This window comes from Dermacentor silvarum, chromosome 1 (assembly GCF_013339745.2).
Source record: "Dermacentor silvarum isolate Dsil-2018 chromosome 1, BIME_Dsil_1.4, whole genome shotgun sequence".
Lineage (NCBI taxonomy): Eukaryota > Metazoa > Arthropoda > Arachnida > Ixodida > Ixodidae > Dermacentor > Dermacentor silvarum.
The window spans coordinates 8,755,938-8,767,104 of record NC_051154.1 but is presented as its reverse complement, the minus strand read 5'-3'; the positions used below and the strand labels follow the sequence as shown (position 1 = coordinate 8,767,104).

Genomic DNA, 11,167 nt, shown 5'->3' with positions numbered 1-11,167 from the left:
AGCAGATCTTCTTCACCAGGCTCACAGATGGCTGAGTCAAGGTCGTTCGGCAAGCTGCGTGGGCTGTCGATGCCGTGACCCGGCCTGTTCTGAAGGCGAACCACGTTGCTGAGGCCGACTGACCTCTCGTTGCCGCTTCCACATCTTTACAGACCTGTATTGTCAATAGAATGACTTTTCACACTAATGCAATGTACATGATCACAAAACTGCACTTAGCTAGCAGCAACCATGCAGGTTGGGCAATGTAAACACTGGTAGTTTCAAGCATTTAACAGTGCCTTCTCTGTCATGCAACATGTAGTTACTTTATATCAATAAAGCCATCATTCAATGGACATATAAATACCTTTGGTTCTACAACATATACGCCTGGGCAAACATTGCGCACTCCTCCAGCATCGCATCCCTTGACAACGGCTTGTCTCTTGCCAAGTGTCCCAGAAGAGCAGTGGAGTGCTTCACTTGCACAGGGATGAACTCCTCGCAATAGTCCTTTTTCAGTGCAAACACTGCAGAATATTTGCCAGCCTTCTTAATTCTGTCGAGAAAGGCCTTCCATTCGTTCTGTGAAGGCCTCTCAATAGTGGTGGCTGGTTTCTTTGAGGATGATGATCGATGTCCATCCAGCCGCCTTTTCTTGGTGGTAGCTGACGCAAAGTCAATGTGTGCAAGTGGCGCACAAGGCACAGTACTTGTGTACGGAGGCAGCCATGCATTTTTCTTATCAGTGCAAGCCTGACCATCCCGAAAGTTTGAAGCTGCTTCTAAATAGAAGAGCAGTGCACCAATGTGCGAGCAGGCTTCGCCGAGACCGGCTATACACGTGCAGTGTGCAGCTTCGACCATTCCATCCTGCTTGACAAGAAGCCATGGCTTGAGTGGCTGAGTGGAAATTGCCTGGGAGTGGTTTACCTGCAAACGGAGGAAGTGATCTATTTAACTGCTGATTCTATGCATGCTGAGAACACAGGCACAAAAAGCAAGACGAGTTACTACATCATCAGTGAGTGAAACTAATGTAGGTGTATCCATGAGTGTAAATAAGCAAAACACCAGCGAGTGGTTTTATGCTTGCACAATCGAATCGCAACTGCGCATACGTATGCAAAGCTCGCGGCCTCGCCGGTAGCGATAATTTGTAGAACTTAGTAAACGCTTCGGCAGGTGACGGGAATTTGCAAAAAAAAAAGAGGGGGGGGGGAGGGCTGGAGCAAGGTGAACAGCTGGAAGTAGCCGCTAAACAGCAAGTGTTTCTAAAGGTGCAGCATGGTGGTAGCTGACATGTTGCGTACAAACGATTTTCTTTGGTATCGTTTTCGCTCCCTTAACTCCGGAAGGCACTGCGTTCCTGGACGCTGCGCAGTGCGAAAGCCTACTCCTGCAATCTTCATGTACTATCAAGGAGCAACGGTACATAAACGATAAAGAAGTACCGCTCGCTGGCAGTAACTTAAGAAAGTGCTACGATGTTTCGCTGCGCAGCGAAACATTCCGAACACGAATCACACTCCTGTCACACACATTGGCAAGTATTACCCGTTAGCGTTACAATTCGACCCGGTAATACAAAGAGCGACTAGCTGATGTAGCGTTTTAGATTGTCTTACCTTCGTGCGCACAATGATGTGCTCGCCGTGTCTTCTCAGCTGGGGTTCTTGAACAAAGCCGCTGGTCAAATAGTTGTGTGACTCCTGAGATTTTCTTGCTTTCAGCTGTTCGTGAGTTATGAAGCTTGTAGCGTGCACAAGGTAGTCCTTAATATCAGAAAGTTCTACCTTGGGTACGAGCGCGAGATCAAATGACGCCTCTTTGCCAGTAAGCATAAGTGGATCGACGCCACCGCAAAGCTCCACTTTCTCGACGTAGCGCACCTTCGCACCGGCCTCTAAATTATGCGCGTACGTGCTTAAGTGCATTAATGAGGGGCTGGCATTCATGCTTGCAAAGTTGCAAAAGATAGGCACTTTAGTGACTCCTCCTAAAGTAAAAAAAAAAAAAAAACACACACACACATCGGCAGCGCTTCAACAGCGGAGATATGCTTTGTTGACACCGGCTCCCCAAAAATATGGCGGTTTCATAGTGGCCAACGCAGCTTGTGCCTTTTCCGCTACAGCGCCCGCCAGACTGCTCTGCCGTGGCGTCACGTGAATACCACCTATAGAGAACCAATGTCATGAACATATCGTAGGGCACACCCCCTACGTTTTTGACAGGCAGAAAACGAATGCCGTACGGTGTAACGGGGAAGTCTTTCTTCAAGGTCCTCTGAAGGATGTCCCAGAGAAAGACTGCATCACTACAATACAGAAATATGTGTTCAACTGTCTCCGGCTTTTTGCAGATGATGCAGTCTACAGACCAGGCAACAAATATGCCTTTTTGTCACAGCCAAGGTTTTGTTGGGAGTGTGCCACTGTGTAGCTTGAAAAATAGTTTGACTGATGGTCGTACAGGCATCTTTTTTTAACTCTGCCCAAAACATCGTTTCCGGGACCTCCTGGGTACAGTGGTCGGCAAACAGGCCATGGCAACATGGTTTCTGTAAGATCTTTGTATAATTTATTTCGCGTGACTTCAGACAGATATTCCACCGAAAAGCGTACTTATAGGATTTCGAAAGCTCCAATGATCTCGCGCATATAACCCTTGGCCGTCTTCGTTCGACATGGACCCTATAAACAATAAATTCTGGCAAATAATTTGACAACCGCACATGCAACACTTTTCTCAAGTAGCAATAGCCTTGATCACGTAAGAAAATAAACCTAGCCACGATCTGCCGCAAGAACAGATGGACCAGGCCAAGCCCCGCCACTGCGCACTGAGCGGAACAAATTTGTGCGACTCGTTCTTTCCCACGTAGAAGCCCACACAAATACTGCCATCACTCTATGTAGCTTTTGAACAGCATTACGTGTGATGGATAACACTTAAAGAACATACCACACTCGCGAAACAAGAAATATGTTGCACACCGTTGCGCGCGTAAACATTGAAAAATCTCGACCTCCCCATTTTTGCGTCTTGACGCGTAGGTACTCCGTTTCATCGTTCCAATATTCTGTCGTGTCCCGGTAGTGTTGGAGCGGTACACCTAAGTACTTATCAGTTGTTACCGTCCAAGTAACATTTTCATATAATGAGGGCGTTCTTCGCCAGTTTCCATGCCAGATACTTAGGCATTTATTCCAATTAATTCTACTACCGGTACCCTCACAGAATGACTTGACATCACTTATTGCCACTGTCAGTGGTGGACCGACGGGGGGAGGGGGGGGGTTAGGGTGTTGCACCCCCCCCCCCCCGCCATGATGCCGAGTTAAACCCCCCCCCCCCCCCCCCCACGCGTCCAGCCCCACCAGTTCAACGTGTACCTTCAGTGCTCTGTTCACATTGTCATTACAATTCAGGAGGTGGCTAGAGGTCGAATTTTCCTGCTTAACAAAAACACTCTATCACTTTTTTGTCATTCACTCTTCAATTACTTTGAGTGAAACGCTGAAGCAATAAACATCGTCATCATCCTTGGTGATACAGCCCTCACACAGCCCTTGGGCGTCGCCTGTCGTACTGGTGAAGAAAAAGGACGGTAGCATCAGATTCTGTGTGGACTATCGGCGCCTTAATAAAATCACACGCAAAGATGTTTATCCTCTGCCCCGAATCGGCGACGCCCTCGACTGCCTGCAAGGAGCACAGTTTTTCTCTTCCTTGGATCTTCGATCGGGGTACTGGCAAGTACCTATGAAAGAAGCTGACCGCCCCAAGACTGCATTGTCACTCCCGATGGGTTATATGAGTTTAACGTGATGCCATTCGGCCTTTGCAATGCGCCTGCCACTTTCGAACGCCTCATGGACAACATCCTTCGCGGGCTGAAATGGCACACGTGCCTGTGTTATCTGGATGACGTCATAGTCTTTTCGAGGGACTTCGATTCTCATCTCACCTGCCTCACAAGTGTTCTCACTTACCTTAGAGAGCACTGCTTGGATCCTTCCCTCCGACTACATATTCCATCTGGACTTTCCCGAATCGAGACAACTGCTCTCTGACGAATGTGGCTTGGAGTATCTTTTACGAATGCGTTTGCTTGCCGCATCGGATTGGCTGACAGTGCTACCTGTGATAGATGCGACAGTGAGGAAACAGTCGAACATATCTTGTGTCATTGTCCCCGCTACAGCTCCCAGAGACAGACGCTCGTGACGACGCTGGCGCGCTTCAACGACCGGCCGCTTTCTGAGCAGACGATCTTAGAGTGCCGGCTGACGCGGTCTTCACACCAGAAGGCGATGAGCGCGCTGCTCCCGATTCTGTAAATGTTTTCGGTCAAAAAAAAAAAAACGTCTCATCTTCAGCGTATTCTTGAACCATTCGACGCAGTTCGTCTAGAGGACCAAGCTGACACCAAGTTCTTGCCGGTGGGTGGTCATTTCGCCATTCTTCGGGACTTTTTACCCGACCCCGCCGCACGGTTAGGCCTACTTTCCCGAATAAAGCGCGTCGAGACCTAGCTCTCGCGCGCCGCTGTGCCCAAAAAAGTCCATGCAAATGACGGTCGATGGGGAGGACATCACCCCCGAGGAGTGCCTGAAGTCCGGATGGACCACGGCTATTTACAAGCGCAAGTTGCAACGGCAGCCCGGCGTCAGCGACCGGGCGAGTTCGACACAACGTGGCAGCGGCCGTGGCGGGTCCCGCACCCCCACCGCCGGCGGCGTCAAGAAACGCTTCGCCGCGGCCTCGAGGCTCCCCCGCTTGCCGGGGCTCGAGGGAGCACTTTAGGATCATCGTCCGCCCCAGAAGCGGGCTGAATGTCAGGACGATCAGCCTGATCAAGGTGACACAGGCCGTGGCAATGGCGGCTAAACTCGCCCCGGCCGAAACAGAGGGGGACATCGTCTGCCCCAACGTGGTCCAAAACATCTATGTCGTGAGTACGCCGACGGAGAAGAACGCCCGCGCTTACGCGAACGTGCAAGTTCTAGTCGTGGGGTCTGCTCGATACGAAGTCAACTCGTACCTGGCAGCGCCGGATAACACGTGCAAGGGGATCGTGCGGGGCGTCGACCTCGACTTCGACCACAACCAGCTGCGCGACATGATCGTCCAGCCGAGGAACCCAAAGGCCCTCGAAGTGAAACGCATCAAGGACACCACCACGATCGTCGTTCTTTTCGACGGACTCAAAGTGCCGGACTATGTCCTGTGCGGCGCCAGCATGCTCCGCTGTACGCTTTACAGACGCCAGACAGACGTTTGCTACGCCTGCGGAAGGCTGGGTCACCGCGCTGATGTGTGCCTGGCCCCGGTGAAAACGATTTGCAGGGGATGCGGACTCGCGTCCCCCGCGGAAGACCACGGATGCTCGCCCAAGTGCACCCTCTGCGGGGGGCCTCATCTCACGGCGGACAAGGCCTGCAAACAACGCTTCCAAGTGCCCTACATCGTCCGTCGCAGAAGGAGGCAGCGAAAGCGCGCCGAGAAAACGCCAGCGCGGCAGGGGCGACCAGCTGCCAAGCATGTGATTCGAGCCTGCCCAGGGCGTCCTCGAGGGGGCGCTCCGTCACGCCAGCCGGCCGACGCAGCCGGTCCAGAGGGCGCTCCAGCTCCAAGGGGCGCTCTCACTCGAGCGTCAGGATCCAGGAGACCGCCTGGGCCGATCGAGTTAAACAGAAGCCTCCAAAAGTAACGAAGGGTTCGCCGCCAGAGCAGAGCAATCCTAGAGTCGCGCACTTAGAGCAGGAGAATGCACAGCTCAGAGCAGCGTTGCAGCTGCTCAGGGCCGAGTTCGAGTCATTTCGAAAGTCGGGTTCCTCTGTGCCGCCCGTGTTGGCCCCCATGGAGCTCCCCGCGGAAACGCAGGAGCCGGCGCGGTCCGCCAAGAAGCGGGCCCTCGCGGACCCCGTTGAGGGAGAAGGGGACCTCGAGGAATTCAAAAGCGAGATTAGGAACTCCATGAAGGAGGTTAGGGAGTCGGTGCACAGCCTCCAAGGCTCAGTCATGAGCTTAGTAGAAGTGGTGGCTACTCTCACGAGCAGGGTCAACACCCTCGAAACTAGGGTCGCTCTGGGAGAGTCAACCCCCGGGTACTCGGGTGCGGTAAGAAGTGGTCTACCCTCAGACGCGGAGGGTTCTAGACGCGGTTCCCCGTATGAAAGGCCAAGCAAAAGCTCCAAACATGGCGGGTCCGGATAAGGAATTCCTAATCTGGCAGTGGCAGTGCGCTGGGTTCCTGCCGAAAAAGGCAGTCCTGCAGTAGTTCGTTTGCTCACGTGAGCGTAAGCCGCACGTCATTTTATTACAGGAAACTCTTAGGGAAACAGTTTCGCTGCAGGGTTACAGATCCCACCCCGTCTTTGGCGCAGGCAGGAGGGGCATTTGCTTCCTCGTGTCCAAGCGATGTTCTTTTGTCGTACACTCCATGCGCATGGATCACAGCAAGGTCGAGCATTCGCTAATCGAAATCATTCCCAACGCGTGGCTAAAATCCAACATCTTTATTCTTAACACATACAGTTCCCCCCGGGACCAAAGACACCGTTTTGCGTCCCTCGTGGCGAAGGCCGCGGGGCTGGCGGCGGGCTCCACGCTGGTGGTCGCGGGCGACTTCAACGCCCCGCACCGCGAGTGGGGCTTCCTGTCGTCGACCGCGAAGGGGAGCGACCTCTGGCAAACGCAGCCGATCACGCACTTGTACTCTTGACGGACCCGGCCTTCCCCACCAGAACGGGCACTTCGATCACCAGGGACTCCACGCCTGACCTCACCTTCGTCAAGGGGGTGGGACCGGCCTCGTGGAGTAACCTGCACGAGAACTTGGTTAGCGATCACTTCATCCTGGCTACCAACTTCGAGGTGTCGACCAGCCCCCCCCCCCCGGCGAATTTAGGGTCACGGATTGGGACCTCTTTCGAAAAATCAGGGAAAGATGGTGGATCCCACAGACTTTAAAGAATGGTTGTTGCAATTGAAAAGGGACGTCGAGTCCGCCACCAAGACGATCCGCACGGACCTCAAGGTGGACAGGATGGACAGCCGTCTCGCTCACCTCCTCGAGGCCAAGGCTGCTCTCCTGGTCAGGTGGAAGGGGCAACGGCTCAATCGTAGACTCCGTAAGAGGATAGCAGTACTAAATCGCACCATTGAGGAACATTGTCGCACGCTCGCTATTCAACAGTGGGACGAAATTTGTAATTCGGTCGATGGGCAAATGCGCACTGGAGGCAAATGGAACCTCCTGAAGCAGCTCCTAGACGAATCGGCCTCAAAGTCCAACCAGAGACTAGCTATGGACAGGATTTTGCACGAAGCCAAACGGGCAGGCTCCACCGTGCAGGACATCCAGTCGTTGGCCGACAGATACCTACCCACAGGCCCCTCGGGCGACGCGGACTATCCCCGCTACCGGGGTCTCCAGCGGGAGGACCTGGACGCTTCTTTCTCTAAAAACGAGGTTAGGGAAGTGCTTTTTACCCTGAACGGCCGATCGGCCCCGGGACCGGACGGAATTTCGAACAGGCTTCTTCGCAATTTGGACAAAAATGCCATCTCCACGTTAACGGACGATATCAATCGCGTGTGGGATTCGGGTGACGTCCCGGACGAATGGAAGCTCGCGTCGGTAGTTCTGATTTCACAACCAGGTCGGACTCCCGGACAAAACAACCTGCGACCAATCTCGCTCACTTCGTGCGTGGGAAAGGTCGCGGAACACGTCATTCACAACCGGATATCTAGGTACATTGAGGAACGCGAACTCTGCCCATACAACATGGTGGGCTTTCGTCCGTCCCTGTCATCTCAGGACGTCATGAAACTCATTAAACACCAGATGATCGATAGGGACACCAGAGACGTCAGGGGTATCCTAGCACTGGATCTTGAAAAGGCCTTCGATAAAATTTCCCATAGGCACATCCTCGATTCCGTTACGGAGATGGACCTTGGATCCAAGTTTCACGGGTTCGTCAGTTCGTTCCTTCGGGGCAGGCGCGCCACTCTCAAGGTGGGCGAGGTAAAGTCTGATCCCTTCGAGCTGGGGGCAAGGGGCACCCCTCAGGGGTCGGTTCCGCCACATCTCGCCACTTCTCTTCAATGTCGCCATGCGCGGTCTCTCAGCCCATCTGTCCGAAGTGGACGGCGTTAATCACGCTCTTTACGCCGACGACATCACGGTGTTGTGCGATGGCGGCAGTGAAGGCAGAGTCGAGGAATCCCTACAAGCGGCCCTGAGCTGCACGGAGGATTTCTTGGCGGGCACGGGGCTCCGGCTCTCCCCGTCCAAGTCCGAACTCCATTTGTATCGACCGACCAGGAGGGGGCGCATCCCCAAGGGTCAGGTGCCTCTGGAAAAGGTTGACATCTCCATTCGCACGGCCATCGGGTAGGTCATTCCCAAGGTGGAGGTCATCCGCGTACTCGGTATGCTCATCGAGGCAAATGGTTGTAATGGACAGACGATCGCTCGTATCGCCACCAAAACGGATAACATAGTCAGGCTCATCACTAGGGTCTCCAACAGTCGCGGAGGGCTGGGGGAGGACAACCTCCTCAGGTTGTACCACGCCTTCCTAATGAGCCACATCACGTACGTGGCCGCCGCGCATCGCTGCAGGGCACGGATACGAGAGGGCAAAGCTCGAAGCGCTGATGCGCAAGAGCATCAAAAAGGTGCTCGGCATCCCCATGGCCGCCAGCACGGAGAAGCTCATGCAGCTGGGAGTCCACAACACTCTCGACGAGGTTGTCGAGGCACAGCAGACGGCCCAGGTCGTCAGGCTCTCTGCCTCGCCTTAGGGGAGGCAGATCTTGGAGGCGCTGGGCTGCAATCCCACTGCCGTCAGGGAGAGGCGGTGCGCGCTCTACGCCGATACGCGGGAGGCCATCACGGTCTCGCCGTTCCCGCGCAACGTGCACCCGCAACACAATGTAGGCAGACGCAGGGCCCGGGCGGCCGCACTTCTCAGATCCGTCGCTGGCGATCGGTAGCGTTCGTCGACGCCGCCCAATACGGTTCATCCGACGGATTCGTGGCGGCCGTGGTAGATCACAGGGGCAACCTCCTTAACGCCGCGTCGGTGCGGGGCTCGTCTCCAGCACTGGCGGAGCAGGTCGCGGTGGCCCTCGCCCTCCGGGACGGGAGCAGGCCGCAGATCTACACGGATTCCCGGGCGGTGGTCAGGGCCTTCGCCACGGGTTCGGTCTCGAGGGAAGCGGCCTCCCTGCTTTGCGGCAGGATCGTCTCCCCCCACGTCATCACTTGGTTCCCGGCCCACATGGGACCTCAGGTCTCCACCGTTGTTCCCAACGCCAACGAGCTGGCTCACGCCCGCGCGCGCGAACTCACCCACCGCGCCGGGGAAACGCCGCTCGAGGGCGCGGGGTTCCACAAGGACTCGCTCCACACGTTTAACGAGATTTCAAAGCACTATCAGCTCGGCAGGAAGGTCTATCCCCCGCCCCACGCCAAGCTCTCCAGGCCTCAGTCTTCCACCCTTCGCATGCTGCAGACCGGGTCATATCCCAGTCTAGCCAGGGTCAGTACGTACGCGGACTCGTTCGAGCCCGATTGTCCGGATTGCGGCGATCCCTTCTGCACTTTAGAACACATGCTCTGGCGGTGTCCCTCGTTACGGGACCACGATAATCTCACCACGGAAAAAGAGTGGGTGGAGGCACTCAAGCGCTCCGACCTCACCGTTCAGCTACGGGCTGTCCAGAGGGCCCACGACGCGGCGGTCAGGCACGGCCTGCCCGTCCCAACGTGGGAGCGGCCCGCGGTGGCTCCTCCCCCGTAAGGGGTTCTCGGAGTCGCTCCTCAGGACCTAAAATAAAGTTCACTGCCTGCCTGCCTCTCTTTTATATGTGTGCATTTTTCTTTATCTTTCTGTCTCCCGGCCCTTACCCCTTCTCCAGTGCAGGGTAGCAAACTGGATACCTACCTTCCGGTTAACCTCCCTGCCTTTCCCATCTCATTTATCTGTCTCTCTCTCTCTTGCCTTAGAGATGTTGGGCTGCAGCTCCATTTGAAGAAGTGCCATTTTGCTGCACGCCGGCTCACTATCTTAGGCCACGTTGTTTGCAAGGATGACGTTCTTCCCGACCCTACGAAGCCTCGAGCCGTCGCCGAGTTTCCTCAGCCGACTACAATGAAACAGCTTCGCAATTTTATCGGCCTTTGTTCATATTTTCGCCGGTTCGTCCGCAACTTTGCGTCCATCATTGCCCCTTTGACACAGCTTCTTGCCGACAACCAAGACGCATTGGCTTGGTCTCCCGCTTGCGATGACGCATTTGTCACTTTACGCCGTCTCCTAACCTCCCCTCCTATTTTGCGCCATTTTGATCCCGACGCTCCTACTGAAATCCACACGGACGCAAGCGGTGTCGGCCTCGGTGCTATTCTGGCCCAACGAAAGTCTGGATTTGACGACTACGTCGTCTCTTACGCCAGCCGCACTCTCATCAGAGTAGAAGCAAACTATTCTGTTACTGAGAAAGAATGTCTGGCCGTCGTTTGGGCGATCACAAAATTTCGACCTTATGTCTACGGCAGACCTTTCGACGTCGTAACTGATCACCATGCCCTGTGCTGGCTGTCTTCCCTCAAAGATCCGTCTGGTCGCCTGGCTCGTTGGTGACTACGTCTGCAAGATTATGACATTCGCGTCGTCTACAGGTCTGGCCGTAAACATGCAGATGCCGACGCCCTTTCCCGCTCTCCACTTGCCCATGAGCCTGGAGCTGCGTCTGTCTCAGCTACGATTCTTCGCCCCTTACATATGCCGACATGCCATCCGAGCAGAGCCAGGATCCTTGGATAGCCTCACTCCTAGAGTTCCTGTCTGAGCCATCGCCGCGCCCCACCAACCGCACGCTTCGACGAACTGCTCGTCACTTTACCATCCACGATGGGCTTCTGTACCGCCGCAATTACCTATCCGAGGGCCGTAAATGGTTGCTCGTGATCCCTTGCGGTCTACGTTCCGACGTCTGTGCCTCCTTCCATGCGGACCCGCAATGCGCCCATGCCGGCGTATTAAAGTCCTACGCACGCCTGCGGCTTCGGTACTACTGACGTGGCATGTACCGCTTCGTCCGACAGTATGTCCACTCGTGCTCTGAGTGCCAAAGCCGCAAGAGCCCACCTTACTCA

At 54.9% G+C, this 11,167-nt stretch overlaps 1 protein-coding gene across 1 annotated transcript; it reads right to left on the bottom strand.

Moving 5' to 3' along the window:
- Positions 1-357: 357 nt before the first annotated feature.
- Positions 358-1,966, bottom strand: LOC125942681 (uncharacterized). The gene is made up of 2 exons (XM_049660943.1): positions 1,611-1,966; positions 358-915 (listed from the first exon to the last, which is right to left on the bottom strand). Exons 1-2 carry the CDS (start codon positions 1,938-1,940, stop codon positions 358-360), a joined length of 888 nt encoding a protein of 295 aa, XP_049516900.1. The 5' UTR covers positions 1,941-1,966.
- Positions 1,967-11,167: the final 9,201 nt, after the last annotated feature.